Source organism: Myxocyprinus asiaticus, chromosome 36, assembly GCF_019703515.2.
Source record: "Myxocyprinus asiaticus isolate MX2 ecotype Aquarium Trade chromosome 36, UBuf_Myxa_2, whole genome shotgun sequence".
NCBI classification, from domain to species: Eukaryota; Metazoa; Chordata; class Actinopteri; order Cypriniformes; family Catostomidae; genus Myxocyprinus; species Myxocyprinus asiaticus.
The window spans coordinates 20,941,406-20,969,236 of NC_059379.1; the positions used below are offsets into that span (position 1 = coordinate 20,941,406).

At 39.5% G+C, this 27,831-nt stretch overlaps 3 protein-coding genes across 5 annotated transcripts in view; all 3 read left to right on the top strand.

Annotated features, from left to right (window-relative positions):
• The first annotated feature begins 1,012 nt into the window (after nt 1-1,012).
• LOC127426972 (zinc finger and BTB domain-containing protein 38-like) lies at nt 1,013-13,904 on the top strand. The gene is made up of 2 exons (XM_051674209.1): nt 1,013-1,214; nt 4,913-13,904. Exon 2 carries the CDS (start codon nt 5,286-5,288, stop codon nt 10,038-10,040), a length of 4,755 nt encoding a protein of 1,584 aa, XP_051530169.1. The 5' UTR covers nt 1,013-1,214; nt 4,913-5,285; the 3' UTR covers nt 10,041-13,904.
• A 4,312-nt stretch (nt 13,905-18,216) lies between these two features.
• LOC127427439 (sex hormone-binding globulin-like) lies at nt 18,217-22,716 on the top strand. 2 transcript variants are annotated; one of them, XM_051675046.1, is made up of 7 exons: nt 18,217-18,475; nt 19,119-19,210; nt 19,566-19,755; nt 20,158-20,319; nt 20,433-20,592; nt 21,505-21,817; nt 22,334-22,473. In XM_051675046.1, exons 1-7 carry the CDS (start codon nt 18,392-18,394, stop codon nt 22,335-22,337), a joined length of 1,005 nt encoding a protein of 334 aa, XP_051531006.1. In that variant the 5' UTR covers nt 18,217-18,391; the 3' UTR covers nt 22,338-22,473. The 2 variants fall into 2 exon arrangements, with proteins under 2 accessions (XP_051531006.1, XP_051531005.1); XM_051675045.1 differs by having other exon boundaries at nt 18,219-18,475; nt 21,505-21,804; nt 22,334-22,716.
• Nucleotides 22,717-23,562: 846 nt separating this feature from the next.
• The window catches only part of LOC127427485 (neuralized-like protein 4), a 30,553-nt gene continuing 26,284 nt past the window's right edge, over nt 23,563-27,831 (top strand). For both annotated transcript variants that reach the window (XM_051675120.1, XM_051675121.1), the window contains exon 1: nt 23,563-23,768. In XM_051675120.1, coding sequence (XP_051531080.1) covers nt 23,604-23,768 — 165 coding nt within the window. In that variant the 5' untranslated portion in view covers nt 23,563-23,603. The remainder of the gene's footprint in view (nt 23,769-27,831) is intronic.

A 27,831-nucleotide genomic window follows, 5' to 3' on the forward strand; every position in this document is an offset into this window, starting at 1 on the left:
ACTGTAATTTTTTCATCATCTTTTTATTCCCATTCTTCAAAGACTTTGGCAACCTGTTACTCTTTTCTTTGATCATTGACAATGTTGTTTAGAGGTTGAAACCCTAGTCCTCCAAACACAATGCTCTAAAATGATATACCAGTTGAAATACAGGTGGTTTGTGTAATTTTATGGAGCTATAGAAAGATTACTGATTGACAGTGAGCCAGATCTAGTAAATGCCGGAAGAACTGATTTGGCGAATGAAAGTGGGGCAAAGTGAAAGTTTATTTAAGACTTAAAAGTGTTATTTCTCTGTTCTGTGGAACAGCGAGAAGGCCAAATCTGTCGTAGGAGACAGTCTGACAAGCTTTTGGCTTCTCACTTGGTCAAAGACTTCAAATGTTTACTCGTCTGTTCCACCGCTTCTCGCCATAAATGCTCTCCTCTTCAGTTAGGGCAGTAAAAACTGGAAAAAATGAAAACCAAAGTGCATGTCCATGCGCTTTCCTTTGATCTCTGTCTTGGCCACCTCACTTATTTAAAGAGTTCACTCAAGTATTGTCTGCCCCACCCCCCTCTTTCATACTCTTTATCTCTTTTCTCATGTCTCTATGCCCAAGCTTCTTTTTTTTCTGTTGGCATGGCTCCTGTTTGTTTTCAGCCATTTTGGGGGACTGGCAGTGCTCGTAACAAACTGCTTAAATGGCGTCCTCTCTCTCGCTCATTCTCTCCCTCATTCTCACTCTCCCTCCCTTCCTTGCAATCATCAGGTTTGGTGTATATAGAGTAGAGATTGTGCATGGTCTAAGTGTGTGTCTCTTTCCAATGAACACAAATATGAAATAAAAAAGAGATTTGGAATTCAAATGAGCTTGAGAATGTAAAGGGGGTGTGGGTGAGTGAAGGGTACAAGGCTAGGGGGCTTGAAAAAAAATGTAAAAACAGCCCAGAATCATGTGTCAGTGGCAAACTGAAGTGTGAGAGTGAGAGAGAGGGAAGGAAAGATAGAAAGGGAGAAGGAGGGGGAGAGTCAGAGTGCGAGAGAGCCGTTCCTGCCCTCTGTCTCTACATAGCGCTGCCCGTGTGCACGCGCGCGTCTTTCCCTGTGTTCTCTCTCACTCACACAAGCACACGGGAACACGCAGATGAGGACACACAGACTGAGGGAGGGAGAGTGAGAGAGTGAGAGAGAGAACACATCGCAGCCGAGATGCAGCACAAGGTTTTCCGAGGTACGTTGTCTTGTTGTGTGCTTGCCTAGCAGAGAATGGGAGCGAGAAGGAGACTTTTTCTCTCGTCTATATCTCTCTGTCTTCTTGTCTTCCTGTGTCTTGTGTTTCTGTGGCACACTCATATTATATCGATGTTGTTTTGGTTCAGTGTAGACACCAGAAATGAGAATGTGTGTGTGAGTGGATTTGTGTGAACGCTAATCAAGGCCTATCTCCCTTATCCTCCGCTGTTGTGGCTGAACCACGCACTTCTTTTTCAGGGCTGGTGAGTCGCTCATACAAAACAGCATCATACTTTCTAGAGATTCTCTTATCAAATCTCTATCCTGCTTTAGATACTTTACATTGTGGCAAGTTTACATATGATGAAATTCAATAAAAATGAAGAACTTGAATGTAGAATGTATCACTGGCCAGTTTGTGCAACATTAACAAACAAGAGGTGTTTCCTGAAAACAGCATCCACCCATTTTTGTTTAGGTAAGGTGGATGTTATTAGGATAATTATGACACATTCACTTTTTGACAAGTTGTTAAGAGTTCTGATTTACATTATCTGTTCGTGTGTAGACTATACTTAGTTGTACATAAGTAACAGCCCCTCCAGGCCACAGGGTCAGAGGTCATTAAAAGCAAAAGCAGCCAAGTTGGATGGTCTTATAGAAGTTGTTTATCCGCCAGGATCAAATTGAATTTCCTGTCGCAGCTTAAGGCTTCAAGTCGGCTAGCTTGGGAAATTTTCTATTCAGTCTCGGGATGGATTGCCCATGTTAGCACAAAGTTTTAGATTCTGCAGCAAGACAGGCATCCATGTTACAATCGAAACATGGCAGGGCTGAATGTGTTAGAGTCTTCCTAACCAAATGAGCTAGAAACTCTACATTGATATGGAAGCAGGTTCAGACATGATCTTGGAAAGTAACTTCAGCAAGGTCACCAGCAGAGCATTTGCACTGAGTGCAATTTTCTTCCAGTTTTGCAGTGTTTAGTTTTGAGAATATTGTGCTTGATCATATTACAGCATCAGGTTGTCAAGTTTCAACTCAGCGGACCATGTCAAGCACAGCGTGTAACACAGGGAGAATTGCTGGAGCATGACCCGTCACGCCAAATCAAAGAGACACTATAAATTGTTCAGGGGGGAAAGGTGAGACGAAATAAGGAGATCTTGGCATGGAAGAGGGACCAAGATCCCAACCTCGAACCATCCGCTTCCATCTCCCAACTACAGACCTCTCTCTCCTCCTTTTGCTCTATTCCCCTCCCTTCATCCATCTTCTGGCTGGCTTCACCATGTTTTTGGCCGGGGGTTGTGCAGAGTTCAGTGTCAAAGGACAGCCCCCTTTTCACAGTCCACCTCACCCTGTAGGGCCCCGTCATGGCCACACGGAAACAGGCGGCTTTCACACATTACCCTTTTTCACCGGCATTCAGTCCATAGTCTCTTTCAGTCGCATGGCTTAATGCAAGACCCTTAGCCCATAACATAGCTTCCTCTGAGATTGTTGTCAGTTCCTAACCCACAGGTGACCGCATTATAAAACGTCTGGTCTCATTTTGCACAAAATTAGGGTATTTACGTAGATATCTAGAATAAAATCCTGCATTTTCCATTTAATGATGCCAATGTGCCGCCTTTTTTAATTTCCTCCATATGAAAGGATGTAAGAATTTGTTGACTAGTCTATTTTTACAAGGAGACTTGCCCTAATATTTTACTATATTTTTGAGGGGTGCAGTGCCTTTAAAGGGACAACTCACCCAAAGATGTAAATTCTGTCATTTTCATGCTTTTCTAAACCCATAATTCTTTCTTTCTTCTCTGGAATACAAAAGGAGATGTTACACAGAATGTTGGCCTTTTAAAGTTAAAGTGAATGGTGACTGAAGCTAATGTTCTGCCTAACTTTTGAGTTCACAGAAGAAAGTCATTTGGGTTAAAAAAAAAAACATGAAGTAGAGTAAATGACAACAGAATGTTTATTTCTGGGTAAACTATCCCTTTAATATTACAGCTAACTAACTCTTTCAGTTAGTTGCATGTTTAAGTAGAGGGAGCAGTCAGAGGTGGAGGCAAAGGCCCTGTCATGCTTGGCCAGTCTCTTGCGCCAGGGACTGTTTGTTGAGAGGCAGTGTGTGCGTCATACGCGAAGAGAAAAGGAAGGTGAGAGGCAGAGATAAATAGGGACAGACGTACAGAGAAAATGAGGGGGTGACGGATGTGTTTGTCCATTCACTATCGCGAATGCCATGTAAAACTGTATTATTCTCAAGCCTTGTTGGGTCAGCTGATTTCATGCCACAGCAGCCATAGTCATAACCACATGCAGGACAGGTTACAATTGATTTTCCTTTAATAGTCATTACTACATCTTTAGAACACTTATTTCTGGTCCTCTTAAAGTTTTTGACAAGACTAATCTGTCCTCTCATATACTTCCTGTCTGTCTAAATGTACTCTTATGTAACACCTATTATTATACTTGTCTTCTGGTAAACTTCCTTTGCACACTCTCAGCATCTGCATTTGTGGTGTGCTTGTTAAAGCTAGCTGTCAAGCCGCTTGCTTACAGTCAAACCAGTTCATATGCGACTGCATGCCTGCAGAAGTGTTTTTCGTGTTGAGGGGAGTGTGCGTATGCATGCAGCTTGTTGACCACCTGTCTCTGTGTGTGTGTTTCTGTGTGTGTGTTTCTGTACATGCTGAGTGTGTGTTTGTGGCTGTTCCTGTCTCCAGGCCTGGATCTCTCTTTCTTCCCCACTTCTCTCTGTCTCTCTCTCCATTGCTCTCCATGTCTTTCCCTCACTCTCTCTCTCCCTCCTCCTTCTCTCTTTCTCTCTCTGCAATAACAGTGCTGACCTAGTTTCAGTGTGTTCAGGGCTGCTTGTGGAATTTTACAGAGGCCTGCCTGCCTGCCTGGCTAAAATGCAGGCAGAAAACCATGACTGGGGATTTTCACTGGTGTCGCATCATTACTACTAACTAAGACTGATTTCTCTCTTTGTTAGACTCTAGAAAACAGGTAGAGGGAAAGATTTGATCATTAAATTAGCAATCAAGCAGGACTTGTGAACACAACAACATTGTGGTCTATTTATTCTCAGACTGCTAAAGAAAATCTCCATGACAGTATGACTTACAGTATACATTACAGACTTACAGAGGTCTTCAGTTTTAAAATGGTATACAGTAAAGAGAATATATTATCACGTGTCTGTTGACAGTTGCCAAACATTTGCATCAGAAATACAAGATGCTTTAGTTCAAAATGCCATTTATATTTTGGTACCTTTTCAGGCCAGGCACATTTGGAGCACTCTGACTATAAATAACACTCTGTTGGGGGGAAATCTTAATTAAGTCTTAGCAGTGTTCAATAAGGTGAAGAGAATGCTGTGACTCAGTGGGGTTAATTGCTAAGATTGTTTCTACATTTTCATATTTTATCATGCCAAATTCAGAAACTGAGATGACTGCAACCAACCTTGTATGACTAAGATGCCTGTGTATAATTACCATACTGCATTTTGTAGGCAGTAAGTCTGTTTTCAATCCTGGCCAGCTGATTTGCTAGTACCCAATGTATACTTTTTCACTTGTTTTTCTTGTATATATTACTAACAATTCTTTCTTGATTGTGTTTGCCTAAACGACAATATTGCATTTGATGAAACAACTATTTTCTTTTCTGTTGCAGGATTAGGATCGGGATCATGGTGTTGGGAGAGGATGGCTCTCCACACCTGCACTGCACTCTTGGAGCTGAATGTATAGTGCATGGCAACCCTGTCCTGTTTTATAACAAGATAATCAAAGATGCACAATGTCACATACATCTGAGAGTCATCGTCTCTGAACTTGAACTCCATGAACAGCCGTCTTGGTCTGACACTCCTGTTCTCCACCATCTTTCAATCATCAGCTTCTGTGGGGAATGTATATCTAGAACTGATACTCTTAATAATTTTCCTGGACCTTGCTGGATTACAGGTAGACCTCCTGACTAGTGCTCTGTTTTAGGCAAACTATAGCCTTGGAGAGCATCTCAAGAGAGTTTGTACAAGGATCCAATGAAACACAGAAATAAACAGATGAGAGGAGACAGGATGGGAGAGGGAACTGATGAGGTGGATGATGCCAAAACTACGAGGATATCTCTCAGTTTTCCCCTCAGTGCTGGACTGCCAGGCTTTTCTGCACAGAAGCGCTGCTCCTCATCCCACCCCACTTCCTCTTCAGATGTTCGTGACAGAGATGGCTCAGATGGCACGACATGGATGGGGGAAGCATTCAGAGACAAACATTTATCCAAAACGCCATCAAAAACTGAACGCCTGCCATGCTCTTCCTCCTCCTCCTCCTTGCCTGTTGATCTAACTGCTCCTGTCAGTAAGAACTGCAAGTCATCTCTGTCCTTTTCTGTTGATGACAGTGGTTCCCGATACCCAACATCTCCCTTACGACACTCTAATAAAATAGACTATTCAAAAGAGACAGCTGGGGTTAGTCTCAATAATGTGTACAAAGAGCATTCAGCAACAGAAACAGCACACATCCTTTTCAACCTCAGTGCAAGAGCCTACCAGGACCAAGGTATGAAGGACACAGAGAGTTCAAAAGGCAAAAAACGGAAGGCAAACAGCCTCCATGTCGAATTGAGCCTCCCTCTCCCAAGCATCAACCCTCAATCCTCTTCATCAACCCCTCCTCCTCCTCCTTCCCCCTCATCTGTCTCTCTTACCTCCTCCCCCTTGACTCTCCCCACTACGTCTTTCGATGACTCCTTTAGGCCAGTGTCAAAGCCAGAACTACTGTGTGGGGTGTGCCACCGTCTGTTCAGTACTGCCTCGTCCCTCACTGTCCACATGCGTCTCCATCGGGGGGGACGGGCACTCAGCTGCCGCCACTGTGGCAAAGCCTTCATCCATAATAAAAGACTGCAATCCCATGAGGCCACCTGCAGGCAAAGGCTGCCAGCTTTTCCAGCGCAACCCAAAGAAGAGCCCCTGGAGGCGGCTGAAGTGGAGGGGGAGAGAGCAGGTGAGAGTGCAGTGCCAGAACAGCTTGGACAAGGAACAAGGCCTGGCCGACCCATAAAGAAGGTGAGAGACCTTCATGGCCTTGATGCTGGAACACTGACTTGCACGGATGGCCTGGAGGAAGGTGATCACTTTGTAAAAGTGGTGGATGGACATATCATTTACTTTTGCTCTGTGTGTGAGCGCTCTTACATGACTTTGTCCAGTTTAAAGCGTCATTCCAATGTGCATTCGTGGCGGAGAAAGTACCCCTGCCACTACTGTGATAAGGTTTTTGCTCTGGCTGAGTACCGCACTAAACATGAGGTGTGGCACACTGGTGAAAGGCGCTACCAGTGCATATTTTGCTGGGAGGCATTTCCTACCTACTACAACCTTAAAACACACCAAAAGGCTTTTCATGGAATCAACCCTAGTCTAATCTCAAGTGAGAAAACAGCCAATGGCGGCTACAAGCAGAAGGTCAATGCTCTTAAACTCTACTGCCTGCTGCCCATGCGGTCTTTAAAGCGACCTTATAAAACATACAGTCAGCCAATGGCTGATGGACTACTCACTTCTGATTCATCAGTTACCCTGCCTTTAACTCTGGATGGCAGTCCCCCACCACCTCTGGACACAAACAAATTGGAGTCTTTCCTTAAAGATCTTCAAACTCCAGACATCAAGACTGAACATGAAGGATCCCCTATCAAAGTGGGTGTAGAGCAGGGTAAAAAACTACATGCTCCCCAAACAGTCATGGCAGTAGAAGTCAGAGAGGCAGAGGGGTCAAATTTACAGCTGTCAGGTAATAACACTGGCAAAGGCAAAACTCCAAAGAGCCCAGAAGGAGCTGTCTCTTCAGTCATTACATTTGCACACAGCAAACCCTCAGTCATAATGCACAGTGCTGCAGTTTCTTCTTCTGTCATTGTGCATAGAAATAATATGCCCTCTGAGGAGAAGAAAAGAAGTCCCGAGAATCACCCAGTGGCAAAAACAACTCAAAAACAGATAAAGAAACAAAGCCAGAAAGAGCACAAAGACACATACAGGGAGTGGGATGCTGCTGATTTAGATCCTGAGGTCTCAAAAATCAGTCAGCCAACAGAGAAACTTCACAAGGGACGAAAGGCTCACAGTAAAACTGAGTCAACAAAGGCAATACCCATAGCAGTGGGCTCAGACGTCAAAGGCAGTGGTCCACTTTGTCAGATTACTGTGCGTATAGGGGAGGAGGCCATTGTCAAGCGGAGCATTTCTGAAACAGACCTAATGAGGGACAAAAGCCCTACACGCAGCAAAGCCAAAAAGAGTAGCCTCTCACAGGAGGACCAGAGAGAACAACGGCACACCCATCATAGCCAACGTAAACACCACAACTCCAGCCAGGAAGGAAAGGAAGGGGAGCACAAATGGAAAAACGCTAAACTGAAAAGCAAGGTGAGGAAATACTTCTTCCGCCAGGAGGTCAGGGAGGATAGAAATGACCATGATGTGGAGGACAATCTGTGGAGGCCTTACTATTCCTACAAACCCAAGCGAAAGGCCCTTCATTTGCAGGGGGCTAAAGCCTGGAAGCGCAAAATGCACTACAAACGGTCCCTGAAGCCTATGAGGAGAGCTGAGAGGCTCATGAAAAATTTTAACAAAGAGGTTGATGGGGAAGATCCAGATGAGACAGTGGGAGGGAGACAGGAAGCGAAGAAAGAGCAGAAAGAAGTTAACAATCTACAGAAAGATCAAGTCAAAGAAACCCCACAAACTTTTTCTGTCCCTTCAAGAGCAGAAAAGGAGAAAGAAATGGGAACCCATGGAAAGCTGGATCTCCCTCTCCCTTCATCTGTCCCTCAGACTACATGCAATACACAATACACAGCCTCCTCTTTCATCAAGAAACGATGGTCAGAAGGTCAGGCCTCTGAGTGTGGGACATGTGGCCGCTGGTTCTCAAGCCCGAGGAAGCGAGACAAACATGAGCTGACACATCTATTTGAGTTTGTGTGCATGCTTTGCAGAGCTCCTTTCCCTTCACAGTCCAAGCTAGAAGAACATCAGAGAACTCAGCACCCCAAAAACAAGCCTCTGTCTGCCCCTACTTTCTTCACTTCCCAGATACTGAGAAAAGAGCTGGAAATAAAAGCTGATGAGAATGGTGTGGATGGAAGATCATTAGAGAAAGGCTGCCCAGTTCGCTTGGGCAGGAGGCCTCTGATCAGATATACATGTTCACAATGTGATAAGGTCTGCAAAACCTCTGCCGCACTCAACTGCCACCTCAAGCGACATGAGTTAGGCAGTTTAACGGAGGTTGAAAACACACAGCAAAATCAAGACATGCCAAGTTACACAACTTCAACAGCAAAGACTGCACTAAGCAAAGATTTAGACACCAATAGTGAACAAGTGCAGCCTGTGTCTGTCATATATTATTCAAAACCAGACTGTCAAATCTCTGACAACCAACTAGATGAAAAGATTAAAGAACACCAAAGAATCAGCAATTGTGAAAGCCCAAAACTGGCAACCAATGACAAAGTCAACAGTCCAATTTGTACACAGTTATCCCAAGTTACGCACAGCTCCAGTTCAGAAAGGTTTAAGTTAATATCTCCTAACCTCCCTAGTGTGCTAGTAATGAATGGGGCAGAGTGCCTAGACTATAGGACACCAGAGAAACAAAATTTAGACACACAAGATCAACAGAAAAGAAGTCCCACACCAAATGACAGGCAAATCCAAGTTTCTCAAATGCTTACAGACCCTCAAATTAGAAGTGAAACAATTCCATCTGGGCCCATTTCATTAAAAACAGGCAGATGTTGTGCATTTAGCAAAGGGATTGGAACAGTCGCACAGAGACAAGGTGACATTATTCAGAATGAAGATTACAGTGATTCACAAGATGCTCAGGATCTAAGAACCTTTCCTCAATCCAGGAACCAAGCCCAAGATTTATCTATGCCAACAATACTGGCAAAAAAGAGGGAGCTTGATCAACAGATAACACATCCATCCAACATGTCAAAGGAACAATCCCATAATGAGGACATGTCACTGCTAGTGCCCAAAGAGGAACCACTCAGTCCTGTACCATCTCCTACATGCTCTGTCATTCAAACCACTCCGAAAGGACCTTCTCAAAGGTATTTAATGTCACCTTGTCACTCACCAGGACCCTTAGACCTACAGTTGCGGACTCAGCTGGAACAAAGCCAAACACACAGAGAAAGGCACAATACAGAAAAACAGGGTCTCATGCTTCCAGCGAATTCAGCTGGGATGATTGATCCTCCTTCTTCCCACATCCTGCTCCATCCTCAAGTGTCCATGGAAGAGCCTGAATCAAAGGACTACTCTTCTGTCACCCCTACAGAACACCACAGGGGCTCAGTCTTCCCTGTCCAGGAGCTTACACTTCCCCTGATCATACCAGGAGGGTACTGCTCTGGAAAGAAACAGGAGGAGCAAATCCTGATGTCTTACCCTACTGGGCCCCTACCTTTTCCTTCACTTGGGAAGATGATACCCCACTCTGACTCAACTAAACTACCCTTTTATCCAGACCCCTATCACCTACTGTATGGCCCACAGATACTGCCATACCCCTATAACCTTGCTGCCTTTCCAATGGCTCTAAATATGATGGCATCTGGGGACAAAGAACCCTTGCCCTTCTTGCCTTTTTTCAATTACGCTGCCACTGCTGCTCCTTTACCAGGCACAGTGCCCCATCCTTTAGTGTTGAACCCTAGCCTATACAACAGTGGAGGCAGCAGTAGCACAAAGCAGGACAACCCTTAAATGAGTTAACAATGGCAGCAAGGGAATATATCTAAACAGCTGAGTAGGCCTTTAAGGGTGGATATGTTGTTTTTCCTTTTTGTTAACTGAACACTTTTGCACAGGTCTTCTCTTTTGTAAAGTAGCAAAAGCATAGGCATACATATGAATGAAATATGGTGGAAAATTTGAGGGGTTTCTTGACACTAGGTGAGAAGGATAGAAGGGGTTGCAAACAGAACATATATAACACCCCTTTCAGGCATTGCCAAATGCACCTCCAACAGAGCTTGAATATCCATCCTATCAGAGTCATTCAGATATTAGGTATATCATGTGAACAACAACAGCTAACAGTATGTGTGTTTTGAAAAATGAGTTCTGTCTATTTCTCATAATAGGGACAATATAAAAATAATGATGATAATAATAGTTATTTTGATTATACTGATTACAGTAATAAAATGGGGCTTTTTATTGAAAGCAAAACGTTATGCCTGAAGAGGTTCAACATTCTCAACACACAGGGAAGGATAATGCAGCAGCAGTGTGTGTGTGCATGGATTATATGGGGTAGCTCATAGTTTCATATCTAACAACATCGGTACTTCCGTCAAGTGTTTTTCAGTATTTTGGCTTATATATGCCTGCAGGTTTGTGTATGTGCATTTGTGGGGTGTGTTGGGGGTGTAGGCATGCACACTTGAAGTCATTTGTGCTGCATCAGCCTTGGTCAGTTCCATGGAAGTTATTACGTATAAACATCATTCCTGAAAAAGCTGTAATAATCTTATTAGGTCAGTAAATAGAAATCATAGATGAAGCTCTTCTTTCGTCACTCATAGCATAGCAACGTGATGGTGTAGCTACATGTCATATGGATTAAATATATTGTTATGTGATGCCTTCACTAACCAGGATCATCTTGACAAGGTCAGATGTGTGTGATTTAGAATCCACTGTATATTTGACCATGTGATGTATAGAGACAGATTAGTTAGGTTTGTAGGATGTGGGTATATTAATCCTTTTTGATGATCATTTATTAAATAAGTCTGTGTACTTTCAGTACTCTGGTACTTCTGCCAACTGTTTCTTCTCTTCCAATAACATACAAGAAACGTACAAGTCGACTTCATGTTTAGTGGCCTTCTCCTCCCCACTGCCCCCTGGTGTCCACCAAAGACACTACATTCACTTCACTGAATTTGAGAGTAAGAAACCAAGTGAAGCAAACAGAGAAAGAGAATGAGAGTGTCAGCAAGAATGGTAGTAAAATGAAGATAAGTGCAGCTGGGCAGTGTGTTAGCATGAACAGAGCTTCCTTTACAAAGACAAAGAGAATCATTTTCCTGTAAGAGGCGGTAGTTGGTGAATGTTAGTTTTAGGAACATATGATCTAAAGAGATCCATTACAAGTAAGCCACCGTTTCTGTTGGTTAGCAGATTGGCTCTCCTTCTCCTCCACAGCAGAAAGAAGAGAGGGAGAGGGTGTCAGTTAGTCCTGACATCCCTGCAGGGCTTGCACTATGGGACTTAAAGCACTGGAGTGGCTTGAGCAATCCCTTGTACTTTCTTGTTTTTTTTTTTTTTGTTTGTTTTTTGTTTTTTTACATCTTTAGTTTTTCACAATATTATTTGTTTGATTTACATATTTTTCCATTTTGGTAGTGAGACAAGGCTTGTACTTGTATATTCATATTCAAGTACACATGAAAATGAATGTAATTTAGTCATGAGGTTAAAAAAAAAAAAAAAACGGACAGTATGGTAGATAATTTCTATATGCTGACTTGAAAAATAACATGTAATATTGAACCGCTATGAGGTATTCATATATATAAACAGTAGACTTAGGGACATGTCAAGGAAGTTGGTTTCAATATAACCACAACGCATGAGAAACAATTACTTCTTCTTTATCTTCTGGTGTTGTCACAGAACTCTCCATTTTACTTCATATGGTTCTTCATTTTCATTTTCTCGTTTTTTTTCCATTGAAGAAAACTTTCATTTTTAACCCCTCACTATCAAATTTTAAACCTTAAACCAAAAATAAAAGCTCCTTTGTTGCCTTATTTAATTTCCCCAAGCATCGCAGAAGCTTTCTGACTACCACCCCTCAATATCCACCTCTTTCTCATCCCTACACCCTCTCCCTTTTTTATTCTCAATATTTAACTTCTCCCTTTGAAGAGAGTATGTCTGAAACTGTGCAATGAAACCACAGCACTGTTTGTTTCCTGAAGTAAAAAAATGCGATAAACGGTTGTGGATCATGTAGCTTCACTCGGGTGTGGGTACAAGCCTTAAGTTTGCATCAAAAGTGTGTGTGTGTGTGTGTGTGTGTGTGTGAGAGAGAGAGAGAGAGAGAGAGAGAGAGAGAGAGGGTGTGTGGTGGTAAAGGTAATGGGAACGAAAACAAGGTCTATCTCCCTCGATGATTACATCATACTTTGATTTTGGACCTCTTATTTGCTGCATTTATTCTACCATGACATAAAATATAAATTAAATGGTGAGACTTTAAAATAAGGTTGCATTTCTTAACATTAAATAACACAATAGTTAACATGAACTAACAAAAATACATTTACAGCATTTAATAATCCTGGTTAATGTAAATTTCTACATAAACTATTACATAAATTAATGCAATATGAACAGGAATAAACAATGAATAACAGTATTTTGATAAATTAACATTAATCAAGATTAATAAATGCTGTAAAAAAACATTGTTCATTCTTAGTCCATAATGCCTAATGCATTAACTAATGTTAATGAATAGAACACTATTGTAAAGTGTCACCAATTAATTCAGCCACTACCTTTACTAGTTACTGGTAAAAAATTAAAATGTTGCATTTGTGTATGTAAGAATTAAATCTGTTAGTGACATTTGTTTAACAATCACATATTGTAAAAAATATGACTACTACTTTCAAATTATTAGTAACTTAAATAACTGAAATTGAATGTATTTTTCTTTGCCTCCAGAGAGTATTAAACCTCTGCCCAAATATCAACTGGTAAATTATGAATCAGTAACTGGTATAAAATGACTAAATCAAAAATTCAACTTGTTTACATTCAAGATGCCTTTGCATTTTTTTTTTTTTTTTTTAATAAGCTAATAATAATAATATGCACATAATCTGAATGCACCTTACAAAGAAAAAATTGTGATACCATTTTGAATAAAAACATCCTATGAAGGTGGAACTTTAAGGAACATCATAATGAATTATGTTCTCATGTTGTACTATAGTTCCATCCATCAGCAGACATTTAGACACTTAAAGAATTTCAGTGGATAGTATGCTTGAAAGAGGTCACTTGTGACTTTGTGGGCTCCTCAGCCTTAAACAAATAAAAAATATTTATCGATCAGCATCTGGACAGACTACTGAATATTATTTGCACAGAACTATAAAAAGGAGACAAAACATGCAGATCAGACCAGAACATTAGGTTATGAACACTATCTTAACAACAACAAAATAGCATCACCTTGGTCCACCCTGAACAAGACTCCTTTATAAGTTTTCAATCAAAGTGGCTAAAATCTACCAGCTACATATGTTCTGCACTTGGTCATAGTTGTAGGCATGTGACTAAATTGTCTGGTATTTTGTGAAAATGTAATCTTGTGCCATTGTTTTAGAGATTCACATTATATTTGGGCAGTTTCAAAAAAGTTAAATGTTTGAAAAGTTTATTTGTGTCTTGTTAACTTTGTGGCCATTTAATACTGACGTTTGTTGGCACACATTGCCAATTCAAGTCTACAATCTATAGTTAATTTCTCTGCTTCTGTTCTCTTTACTCCCTCTGTCCAAGCTACAACCATACAATAAAGTATTAACCTGATGACGTGCAAAACATTTTTGAATTCATCATTAATATACATTTAAAGCAACATGATTATAGAATTTTTAGCATTCAGGATCTACAATTATTATATACAAATATTGGTAACACTTTTCAAGAAGGTTTCATTCATTACGTTAGTCAACTAGTTTACATGAACTAACAATGAACAAAACTTTTACAGCATGTATTAATCTTGGCTAATGTTAATTTGAACATACACTAATTTATTTTTAAATGAAAAATTAACAAATAGAACCTTATTGTAAAGTGGGACACCAAATTATTTTAAATACAACAATATTTAATTCTAAATGTAATTATATTAAAATGCATAATAACAATACAACTTTATATTATTATATCTACAATTTTAGATTAACATATCAATCAGTTAAGACATTTTTTAGGTTTGTATTGATTTCAAACAGGCTACTAAATTATTTGATCCGTTATATGGCAGCCTTCATTCTCTCTTCATTAAGCTGATTTAACCTCTTCTTTTTCTCCTTTGTTTCCTTAATTCTTCCTTTTCCCTTTACTGTCTTTCTTCCCTGCCACTGGGTCTATCCATCACATTTCACAATTTTAGAATCATAACAAGATTTGACTCAGAACGCTTTGTCATTTTACTGTAGCATTTTCCCACCTCAGCTGTCCATATGTGGTATGGCACACCCCATGAAATGATATCAGAACTAAAACCCCTTTTATTTCATCCCATACTAGTTAAGGAATAACTTGATGCTGATTTTTAATAATAGGAGAATATACACCGATCAGCCACAACATTAAAACCACCTGCCTAATTTTGTCCCCCTCGTGCTGCCAAAAGAGCGCCAACCCGCATCTCAGTGTAGCATTCTGAGATGATATTCTTCTCACCACAATTGTACAGAGCGGTTATCTGAGTCACTGGATTTTTTTTTTTTTTTTTTTTTTTTTGGCACCATTCGGAGTAAATTCTAGAGATTGTTATGCGTGAAAATCCCAGGAGATCAGCAGTTACAGAAATACTCAAACCAGCCCATCTGGCACCAACAATCATCCATGTGATTATCTAATCAGCCTATAGTGTGACAGCAGTGCAGTGCATAAAATCATGTAGATACGAGTCAGGAGCTTCAGTTAATGTTCACATCATCCATCAGAATGGGGAAAAAATGTGATCTCAGTGATTTGGACCGTGGCATGATTGTTGGTGCCAGACGGGCTGGTTTGAGTATTTAATAACTGCTGATCTCCTGGTATTTTCACACACATCGGTCTCTAGAATTTACTCCAAATACAAACAACATCCAGTGAGTGGCAGTTCTGTTGATGAGAGAGGTCGACAGAGAATGGCCAGACTGGTTCGAACTGACAAAGTCTACGTTAACTCAGGTAACCGCTCTGTACAATTGTGGTGAGAAGAATCTAATCTCAGAATGCTATTCTGAGATGCGGGTTTGTGCTGTTTTGGCAGCACGAGGGGGACCTACACAATATTAGGCAGGTGGTTTTAATGTTGTGGCTGATCAGTGTACACAATGATAAAGAATAAGCATAGGTGTCCCACTTCTTCAGTTGTCCCACTTTACCTATATTCACCTGAAAGCACAGTTTCCTTCTGTTTGCTATGGCCATGGGATCATTTAGAAAGTCAAAGAAAAGGGGCATATAATGAAGGATGTGCACCATTAAATTAATTAAAGACATAGTTCACCCAAACATTTAAATTCTCTAATCATTTACTCACCCTCATGCCATCCAAGATGTGTTTGACTTTCTTTCTTCTACTGAACACAAACAAAGATTTTTAGAAAAATATCTCAGCTCTGTAGGCTCAGTGGGTAGCACTGTCACCTCACAGCAAGATGGAGTTATATTTTGGTTTGTTCTCACCCAAACCCGATTGGATCGCTTCAGAAGACATTGATGAAGCCACTGGAGTCATATATATTACTTTTATGATGCCTTTATGTGATATTTGGACCTTCAGAGTTTTGAATAGCGGTCCTTCCAGTCAACCCAGCGCCAGATAGTTCCCCCACCTCCAGTACTCAGGCATGGGTCTAGGGGAAGGAGATGGTGGGGAAGCGAGAGAAGGAGAGAGCATGAAAGGGAGGGAGAGAGAGAGAGAGAGAGAGAGAAGAGACAGACAACATTCTTCTTCAGCTCCCGCAGGCACGCCGACCACCCGGTCCTCAGCCACTCCTCCACCCCGTGGCAGATGGCAGTGGTTCCTCCGCCTCCTGGCGGACGGCAGCGGCTCTTCCGTCCCCTGGCGGAAGAGTTCTCCCGGACAGTGTGCTCTTCCTCCTTTCCTGGGTTTCGGCACCAGTGTGAAGGACCTCTGGAGGAAGGAGGAAGCTGGAGCCGTATGCACATTCAACGAACTTGAATAAGACACATCAAACTGAAAACATATTGACATAAACACACACAGCTTCAATGTCTCTCTCTCTTGGAGTCTCTCTCCCGACTGCAGCTCTGCTCCTGGCTTTATCCCCCGCCTACTCACGCCGTCATCACTCAGAGCTCGGCGAGATCATTTGCCCCAGGTGCACACCTCGGCCTCACTCCTCTCCATCCTCGCTCTGCCCCACCTGGCCAGCCACACACTGGGATGATATGAGGATGAGTAAATGATGAGAGAATTTTCATTTTTGTGTGAACCATCCCTTTAAACTACATGAAGGTTTAAATGGTTAACTTGACAATTGTTTGTTTTAGTCTGAAGTACACTAAAATTTCAAAAATTACACTGGTGATGATGTTTTGGCATTTAGAGTAAAAAGCAAAACAAAACAAAAAAATACCTATGCCCCAGTTATTAAACATCAAGGTTTCGCTGTACTGGACAAGCAAACATCAGTCACATTTCAAAGTTCATTTGTTATGCAATCAGACAACTGTCAAGTCCAGAATTGGGAAGGTAAAGTTTGAGCTCAATTCAAGTAACTCACCTATTGCAGAATAATAAGCATATATAAACTATGCTATAAAATATATTGTAATAAATATTAGACTCCTGTGTTCTCTGCTTGTTATAAGTGTTGCACTTAAAGGAATAGTTCTCCCAAAAATGAAAATTCCTTCATCATTCACTCACCCTCATACCATTGACTTGACATGACATGACTTTCTTTCTTTTGCATGAACACAAACAAATATTTTTAGAAGAATATCTAAGCTCTGTATATCCATACAATGCAAGTAATAGTTGATGAAAACTTTGATGCTCCAAAAATCACATAAAGGCAGCATAAATGTAATCCAAAAGACTTCAGTGTTTTAATCTATGTCTTCTGAAGCGATCCAATCAGTTTTGGGTGAGAACAGACCAAAATATAACTCCTTTTTCACTATAAATCTTGGCATCAGCAGTCTTCTTTATTGATCATGATTTCAAGCTTGATTACACTTCCGAGCGCCATCTAGTGTTCAACGCATGCGTCAAGCACTAGGAAGTGTAATCAAGCTTGGATTAAAACACTGTTTTATTTATAGATTACTTTTATGTGGTTTTTTTTTATTTATTTTTTTTTATTATGCAGAACAAAGAAAGTCATGCACATCTGGGATGGCATGAGGGTGAGTAAATAAATAAAAAATTTTGGGGTGAACTGTTCCTTTAAGGAGATACAGCACTGCCTTGCAATTTCATCAGAAGGGATGATACACAAATATTGTATTTTACAGAGCCTTTAAGTAGGTACTGAAATAAAATGAACCAAATAAGCCAGTGATCCAACATTTTCTGACTGAAATCATTCTTACCTGAGCAATTACTATAATCTGATTATTATTTACAGTCAACTAAAAGGCAGTATTTTTTTTAAATATGTATTCAAGAAGGTATTTTATACCTAAAAAGCTTTAGGTTGACTGAATGACTGAAAACTAGCTTCACTTTTATAGGAATTTTGCAATTACTTATAACAAAAGGGTCCTAAAGTGATTTTTAGTGGAAGTCTGAAATCAGTTCTCCTCAAGTACACAAAGGTGTCCTAGCAGATTAACCACAGGTGTAGTTCATTACATTAACTATGGAAATGTTCCATTACATTTGACAATGAGAAAGTTGCTATTGTCAAAACTGTGACTTCATTTAAAACAGTATATCTATTGTGTTATAATTTAAAACCTAACATACATCTATTTTTATGAAATGTTTTGCTTAAAAGTGTGCTCTATACAGTATTGAGATTGTAAACTAGTAAAATGAATCACCATGCTATCAGCCTACAAAAGACCTCACAGGCTCAGACACTTTCGCTCAAACAAACAAGTCCAGGATCAATATTTTCCAGTTCTGTGATGTTGACATCCTTGGTCTCTGGTCTTTTGGGGAGACCAGAGACTAGACTGGAGTTCACTTTACACAGAGAGAGAGAGTGATAGTCTGACAGTAGTCAGCTAAACCAAAGTCATATAGCTTATGTTTTCCTGCTGTCTCTGTCTATCTATCTGATTCCATCCCCTCTTTCCTCTACTCATGTTCTAATCTATCGAGGATGAATTATCTAAAGGAAGTGGTTGTTGTGCTGCTGTTAGGCCCGTACCTGATCCTGCTGGGCAAGGAAGTGGCAGGTGGTCAGGTAAGTTTCTGATCTTTAAAAGACAATCTTCTGATTGGAAGAAAATAATATTTTTTCTTCTCACAAAAGGCCATTTGATTGATTGTTACTAATTGTTATTACAATCTATCTATCTATCTGTCTGTCTGTCTATCTATCTAAATTTGCAGGCAAGGCTCTGTCATTGTATACTAAAGATAAACTTTCCTTATACTATATTTTTCCTTTTTGGGAAATATTCATGTCCTACTGAACTGGTATTGGCAAGTTAAATGAGGTATTCATGGAACAATAATAGGGTCTATGCACCTGCTAATGGCATAAGTCCAAATTCTACATTGCAAAACCTATTACAGATTACAAAACAGAAGGACTTTACCAGGTACATATTATAAGCTGACTGGCTGGTCTGGAGGCAACTGTAGCTGACAAAGTAGTAGCATGGTTGCCGTATTCAACTCTGAAATTGCTGAACCCTTGTCCACACTTGGTCAGGGCAGAACTATTTACACTGGTGGCTAGTCTGGGATATATAGATGATTCTGTTTTCCTAACCTTTTCTGAGAGCATGAGAGATACGTCTAAAAATGTAATCTGAGCATATTCGGCTTATGTACAATATGAAGTCAAAACCATTCTTTGATTTTTTGGATTACTGTGACAGATATCTGGCAAGGGAGTCATCAATCTTGCTCACAGACAGTCCTCATGGACTCCCCTAATGCAGACAAGTGCAAATCTCAGTGACATCATAAGGTAAGTTGACTCTAAATCGGAGGATTTCACTTTGCTTTCTAAATACTGTAATGTGTTGGTGCTCAACTGCAGTAGATGCTTAGTTGTGTACCTTATTTAAACATAAAATCACCTACTGTATGTCATGTCATATGCTTTACAAAAAAATACTGTGGTGGTACAATGTTGGTATCAAATGATAATGCCATGATACTTTGACATATACTGTACCATGGTACTGAAATTCATGTATCATGATATTTACCTGGTACCCCAAGGTATGTCCAAGAACACCATGGTAGTACCATGGTACTTTTTTTGGTAAGTAATATCGATCACTTCACTAATTGCAAGATGTCTTACGTCACCTTTACAGCATCAGATCTTTCTTTGAGTTCCGGACCCTTGATCCAGAAGGGGCTATTTTCTACGGGGACACCAAGGATGGAAAGGACTGGTTTGTGCTTTCGCTGCGTGATGGCATACCTGAAATGCAGATTGGGAAAGCAGACATTTTAGTCAGTGTAAAGGGAGGTCGCAAACTCAATGATGGCACCTGGCACTTGGTAAATGGTTTTTATATATAAATATATTTCTGCATATTCTGGTCATTTTTCTGAAATCTGATAGCAATTAAAGCAACAACTGCCTTTCTGTTGTATAAATCCAACTAAACTGAACGGCATCAATATGGTTTTTAAGACATGCCAATTAAAGCTCTGTTTGGGACAATTAAAAAAAGAGTATAACTGCACAACTCAAAATATAGGCTCATTTATTTACCAGTGCTTTGGCTATCAGCCTTTTTCAAGGCTTTTCTATACCTTGAAATGTGTGCATTTACTTAATTATAATTAGGACAGTTATTATGCCATATTATTCATTTGTTTAGTGCAAAAAAAAAAAAAGAAAAAAAAAGAAAGAAAAGTCAATCAATCTTTTAAGCTTTCTTTGTTGTTTTTGGACAGTTGGAATTGCGCAGTGAGGGCAAATTTGTTGTGTTAGAGGTAAACAACGATGTGGAGCTTGTAGTCGGTCTTCATTCTAAGCTGGCAGAGGAGGAACTAACAGGAAAGATACGACTTGGTCTTGGCGGCATGTTAGTGGACAAACAGACGCTCTTCCATCCAGTAAGACTTACTACGGCTCTTTTCCAATAATATTTCTAAAACGAATTAACACTGATGATCACATGAGTGCTGAAAAGTGCCCTTTAATACTTCTCTTTATTTCTTTTGTTCAGTTTCAGCCAGGAATGGATGCTTGTATAAGGGGAGGACAGTGGCTAAATCTCAGCACCCTCTGGGATACAGACCCTACATGGGAACCCCGGCCCTGCTTCTCTGAGATCAAGAGAGGCAGCTACTTTCCAGGAACTGGGATAGCTATATTTAATACATCTGGTCAGTTAAAAGTGATGTAGCACTTTGCACAAATAGGGCCTGAAACTTAGTATTTTGCGTCTATTACAACAAATGATGTGTGCAAGGAAGTTCTTAATTTTCATAAAATGTTGATCATCAACCTCAGGAGGGCAAACTGAATATTATATGAGTTTTATTTTCTATTCATTTTATAGGAGGTTAGCCATTTTTGTAACCCTTTTAGCAAAAATGTCTAAATACAGGTTTAAATCCTCATTTGTGTTATTTTGTAATTTTTTGGCAAAAAAATACTATTTATTGATTATTGTTTTTTTTTTTTCATTAAAACTACACCAGAATAACCGGGTACACAGTAGAAGCTAGCTAGTTTGATACTGAATGTTTATAAGTAGTTACTGATGAATTTCCATAAATTTTGTGCGTTTTATTGAAAAATATTGGTTTGATCATTTTTTCCTTACAATAACTTTGGTAATTAGGGTTGAATATATCCTATTCAGAGTAGCGCCATATTAGATTTCTAACAGGAATGAAAATGAGGCTGTGTAGGATAGACTTACAGTCTCTTCAATAGGCTGTACAGTTGTCTAAATTGGTGTTGACTGTTCAGCTGATTAAACATTGAAAATTCATCTTTATGGAAAAAACAAATCCCTCAGTAGACTAGAAACTACAGAAAACACAATTTTCAAATTAGATCTAGGACCTTTGCACAGCTTTATAAACTGCATGCCATTAAAGACATTGCAAGTCTATGCCTCACAGCCTCGTTTTTATTCCTGTCAAAAATCAAAAATGGTGCTACTCTGAATAAGGTTTTGAGCTTGACAAATGCAGTCAACACAACAAATTTGTGGAAAGTGTTTATGTTATGTTTTGCATAGGAGGTACAGTAATATCACATGCCATTCCATGCATATCTTACAACAGATCTTCCTGGACTTAAGACAGAGGAGGCTGGAATTACAATTGAGATCTTTGGATCTTGGACTGGGACAACGCTGAGTTTCCAAAGCACAGGATTCCAGTATGTTTTGGGACCAGAGGTCCAGTTGGGCCTAAAAGAGGCATCAGAAACCGCTTCCCTTCCCCATGAACCTGCTACCTTTACCGTCAACATACTGAAACATGCCCTTGTGGTAAACGGCAAAGCAGAGCTTGAAACGGAAAGTCTGGACTTTTTCTCCATGTGGAAAAAGGGGATGCTACTAACTTTTGGAGGAGTGCCAGGTAAATTTGCGAGGTGGGAATGAGCAAGAATTTCCATGCGCAAGTACTCCTCCATCCACCAATGCCCTTTATGTTCTGTGAAATGTTGAATTCTTATAAAACATTATGTTTCATCCATGAAGTCAGCTGTGTTATATCACAGGGAGTATCTTTATAAGAATAGTTCACCCAAAAATGAAAGTTCTATCACCATTTACTCAACCTCATGTTGTTCCTAACCTGTTTGACTTTCCTTCTTCGGAGGAACACAAAAGGAGACGTTAGATAGTTTAACAGCCTCAGTCACCATTCACTTTCATTGTATCTTTTGTCCATACAATGTAAGTGAATGGTAACTGAGGCTGACATATGGCCTAACGTATCTTTTTGTGTTCCACAGAACATTTAGAACAACATGAGGGTAAGTAAATGATGACAGAATTCACATTTTGGGTGAACTATCCCTTCTACTTTACATTTAAATTATATTTTACATTGAACTCAATGCTGAAAAAAAAAAATACAATTACTCACACTTTTGTTTTTTCAGATGAGAGGGAGGCTGCAAAAAGTATACATCACCTGCGTGGGTGTTTGGAGAAAATCCTTGTCCAGGGCCAGGTCATTGATCTTGATCAGGCATTGTACATACATTCAGCAGTGTCATCTCACAGCTGCCCTGCAGAAGCAATGAATGAACTCATTTAAAAGAGATTCATGCCAGTCATCAAAGCAAGCTAAATTCTAAGATTTGCTTTGTGGTCCATTCATCTGTAATATGTTGGCCTATTTAAACTATTGCTCAATGTTCAGTTGGCCCATGACCTCCAAAAATGTTCTTATGGGCTGTCGTGATGCAAATTTATTTTTTATTTTTTATTTTTATTTTTTTTACATATCACATCATGAGCAATAAAAACATGTAAAATGAAACTTCTTGTCTTTCTAATAGTAAATTAACAACTGTTAGAAATATTCAATTAAACAGTGTTTACAAAGACATCTTAAAGGGAACTTTTTTCAATGAACATCTTTCAGTGTTCACATAACGCATCAATGTCAATAAATATTTCAGAAAGTATATGCAGTACAATAAAGATGTGCAGCTCATGTACATTAAACTCATGTAATCAGATAGCTAAGGTAATAGTAATAACTAAGAGGAGTGAATGTTGCCATTCAATAATAAAACATGTCATACATTCTGCAGATAGGCTAGATAAGCAGGCTCTTCTGTAATCCACTGCCATCTAGAGGACTTAGGTGAACTTAGTTTTTTAAACAAATGTGGGAGGCCGACCACAATTTAAAATAATATATAACTTTTATGATTATATTAGAAGTAAATTCATAAGTTTACTGTTCAATGTATGCTCTCAATAGAAATGTCTACTAAGGCATTGACAAGTTCCCAACAACAGATATTGACAGTGTTGTTAAAGTCATCGTAGCATCTGTTTCGTTAGTTGTTAAATTAGTATCAATAATTGTATTTGTGATTTTGTTAAATATGGCGTTGAGCATTTAAATTGATGAATTTATTTAGATATTACCCACCACCTTCTGCATGTTTATCCTGTATTTATCAGTCTTTACTTTTCTGCTCAAAACTAATTTTATTTATCAATACGTATTAATTTAGCTGGATATGATCTAAAAGTGAACTATTATTCCAGTTTTGTGTACAATGCACTGATTTATGAATACTGTTTATAGCAATTAGTTCAGTTATGATAGAGCCAATCACGAATTTCCCACAAGCGACTCTCAACTGTCGCAAAACGACGTTCAGTGTCGTGCACCGCGCCGCCCGTGCGAAGATGGCGGCTGAGCTGCATCCGCGCAGCGGAAAGCTGATCGCTTTGTCGAACTCCAACCGAACCGCTCAACGAAATCAGCCTGTACAGGAATTTAATCACGGCCTGGTCCTTAGTCGGGAGCCGCTGAGGGACCGCGATGTCTTCACTGTCCGCATCGACAAGAAGGTAAACAAGCATGTCCCACCAGTCCCTGTAGAGAGAGAGAGAGAGAGAGAGAGAGAGAGAGAGAGAGAGTGATAGAGAAAGAGATATTGGTGGCAGTGTGTGTCAGATCGGCTGCAGTCTCATCATTTGGGTGTGCGGGGTCTGTCAGATCTTATTCAACGGTCGTGTGTAGTGTGTAGATGTAATGTCTCGGTGTGTGTGTGTGTGTGTGTGTGTGTGCGCGCGCGTTGCTGCTGCTGCTGCTGCTGCTGCTGGTTTGCAATGGGACCTGTCATGGTTTGTCAGTGCTGATGATGTTTGTGGGCTGTCTGCTTCCTGGATATCGGACTGTCATTTGGATTTAAAGAGGTAATTTTTGCAGGATACTGTGATAGCTGCTTCATTAAGAGCCCCTGTAAACATGTACACACGGGTGACTCTCACTAAACCTGTCAGTTATGTCCAGGTTGTATTTAACCCCAAATCAATAAAACAATACGAAGCCTTTTTTAAGGCCATTAAGAGTTTTTTTTATTGTGATATTATTTTCAGAACTCATAAGCACATTTAACCCCCAAATGTCATTACACGTCCGGAGATTTTACATTTACTATTTCCATTGATTTCAAGGTCCTCATTACTGTAACACAGTCATTTGTTTACAGTTTTACTTTAAAAGATTCTTTTTTTCAATGTATTTTTTACTTACAGTCAGTGAAAATGAAAGGCAAGAGAGGGTTAGCTATATACAGTATATTCATTTTTTAATTTAAATAATACATATTTTTTTCTCATTTCATGAAAATAATAAATTCTTGATGGCCTTAAAAAAGGCTTCATAGACTAAATGCAAATTATAATTACCTATTTGTTTCTTTTGATTTTGGAGTCAAACAAGATTAGGACTAGAGATTAATTTATCCATATTTTTATCTTCACTTTAAAGCATTAGTTCACCCAAAAATGAAAATTCTCTCATAATTTTCACACTCTCATGCCAACCCAGATGTTCATGATTTTTTTTCTTCTGCAGAACATAAACAAAGATTTTTAGTAGAATATTTCAGCTCTGTATGTCCCATAACAATACAAATAAATGGGTACAAAATGTTATGCTCCAAAAAGCATATAAAGGCAGCATAAAAGTAATCCATAAGACTCCAGTGGTTAAATCCATGTCTTCTGAAGTGTTATGACAGGTGTGGGTGAGAAACAGATCACTATTTAATCGCATTGTAACAGAGCCAAGTCTCCATCACCATTTATGGACTAATGCAAAAATATTAATACACAGTGTTATATATATATATATATATATATATATATATATATATATAAAGACATATAAAGCAAAGACATTATTGAATGTCATACTCATCAGTGTTTTTCCTGGCTCAAAATGAGGCATGTGCACACATACAGGTGCATCTCAATAAATTAGAATGTCGTGGAAAAGTTCATTTATTTCAGTAATTCAACTCAAATTGTGAAACTCGTGTATTAAATAAATTCAATGCACACAGACTGAAGTAGTTTAAGACTTTGGTTCTTTTAATTGTGATGATTTTGGCTCACATTTTACAAAAACCCACCAATTCACTATCTCAAAAAATTAGAATATGGTGACATGCCAATCAGCTAATCAACTCGAAACACCTGCAAAGGTTTCCTGAGCCTTCAAAATGGTCTCTCAGTTTGGTTCACTAGGCTACACAATCATGGGGAAGACTGCTGATCTGACAGTTGTCCAGAAGACAATCATTGACACCCTTCACAAGGAGGGTAAGCCACAAACATTCATTGCCAAAGAAGCTGGCTGTTCACAGAGTGCTGTATCCAAGCATGTTAACAGAAAGTTGAGTGGAAGGAAAAAGTGTGGAAGAAAAAGATGCACAAGCAACCGAGAGAACCACAGCCTTATGAGAATTGTCAAGCAAAATCGATTCAAGAATTTGGGTGAACTTCACAAGGAATGGACTGAGGCTGGGGTCAAGGCATCAAGAGCCACCACACACAGACGTGTCAAGGAATTTGGCTACAGTTGTCGTATTCCTCTTGTTAAGCCACTCCTGAACCACAGTCAACGTCAGAGGCGTCTTACCTGGGCTAAGGAGAAGAAGAACTGGACTGTTGCCCAGTGGTCCAAAGTCCTCTTTTCAGATGAGAGCAAGTTTTGTATTTTATTTGGAAACCAAGGTCCTAGAGTCTGGAGGAAGGGTGGAGAAGCTCATAGCCCAAGTTGCTTGAAGTCCAGTGTTAAGTTTCCACAGTCTGTGATGATTTGGGGTGCAATGTCATCTGCTGGTGTTGGTCCATTGTGTTTTTTGAAAACCAAAGTCACTGCACCCGTTTACCAAGACATTTTGGAGCACTTCATGCTTCCTTCTGCTGACCAGCTTTTTAAAGATGCTGATTTCATTTTCCAGCAGGATTTGGCACCTGCCCACACTGCCAAAAGCACCAAAAGTTGGTTAAATGACCATGGTGTTGGTGTGCTTGACTGGCCAGCAAACTCACCAGACCTGAACCCCATAGAGAATCTATGGGGTATTGTCAAGAGGAAAATGAGAAACAAGAGACCAAAAAATGCAGATGAGCTGAAGGCCACTGTCAAAGAAACCTGGGCTTCCATACCACCTCAGCAGTGCCACAAACTGATCACCTCCATGCCACGCCAAATTGAGGCAGTAATTAAAGCAAAAGGAGCCCCTACCAAGTATTGAGTACATATACAGTAAATGAACATACTTTCCAGAAGGCCAACAATTCACTAAAAATGTTTTTTTTTTTATTGGTCTTATGATGTATTCTAATTTTCTGAGATAGTGAATTGGTGGGTTTTTGTTAAATGTGAGCCAAAATCATCACAATTAAAAGAACCAAAGACTTAAACTACTTCAGTCTGTGTGCATTGAATTTATTTAATACACGAGTTTCACAATTTGAGTTGAATTACTGAAATAAATGAACTTTTCCACGACATTCTAATTTATTGAGATGCACCTGTACACTTGTACCATGCCTTCCACTGGCTGAAGCAAACACTTACAAGCAACATATTTTAGGTGTTCTAATAATTAGGTGATTGAAGAAAATGACAATTATCAATTTATAGCATATTTAATTAAAAAAGCTAACCTGTTCAACATTAAATTAATTAAATACAACATAACAGCTAATGTGTTCATTTATAGTTAACAAACAGCAAACTTGATTAACCTCTTAAACCGATAATAAGATCATCTCTGATCTCAGGTATGTAGGTGGGTATGGTGGAAGGGACGATGTGTAAAGACCAATCGGCCACTGTTTTACAGCTTGGATTGGACTGATCGCTTAGATTGACAGGTCTTGATTTACCATGCGCACAACTGAAACAGTGCTGGATCTTATTACTTGTTACTTATTTTATGTAATTATGTTTCTGGTTTATTGTGGCATTTACAAATGTAAGTAGTTCTTAGGTTCAGTAAAACCCTCAGATCACTTGTTTGGAGAGTTTTTTGGACTTTTGATAAAAAAGGCTACCTTGGTTCCAAATGCCATAACTTGCTTTGAGATAACAATACAAAATTTTGCCCAGATACAGTTGACATGATTATAGTCATCATGTCAAGCATGAATAATGAACAAAATGAATGAATAAACTGCATCACTTTCTCAGCAGTGTTGTGACATAAGAGCCTCCAAATATGAGATGTACATGTTTGCACTTTTGAGAAAATCAAGATTATGCTTGGTTAGTAATTATTAAGTCACTGAAATAAGGCCATGAAACACATAATAGATTTTGAAAACTCCAGTTTTTGCTTACAAAATTAACTTTTGTGGGACACTTTTTGTGTTAGAAAGGCCGTTTCAGATCACGCTCTTCTTCTGAGGTAAATTCACAGCATGTCTTCTTCCAAAAACAACGAGCTTAAATGGGAAAGACTGTACCTCTTGTTGGTTTCATATGGATTACACAATCAGTGAATATTTGTTCATTTAAAAGTAGACAATTCAAGCTTTCTATAGACATATTTCTCATGTCTGCGAGGCAAGTATATGCTGAGTTTCGGTTCATTTTCGTGATGCACTCCAG

What these genes read in the sequence shown, in the direction of transcription:
- LOC127426972 (XM_051674209.1), top strand. Translation starts at nt 5,286, where the DNA reads ATGAAACACAGAAATAAACAGATGAGAGGAGACAGGATGGGAGAGGGA.
- LOC127427439 (XM_051675045.1), top strand. Translation starts at nt 18,392, where the DNA reads ATGAATTATCTAAAGGAAGTGGTTGTTGTGCTGCTGTTAGGCCCGTAC. An exon ending in AATCTCAGTGACATCATAAG is followed by an intron (nt 19,211 to 19,565) that starts GTAAGTTGACTC and finishes TCACCTTTACAG; the next exon opens with CATCAGATCTTTCTTTGAGT. An exon ending in AGCTATATTTAATACATCTG is followed by an intron (nt 20,593 to 21,504) that starts GTCAGTTAAAAG and finishes ATCTTACAACAG; the next exon opens with ATCTTCCTGGACTTAAGACA.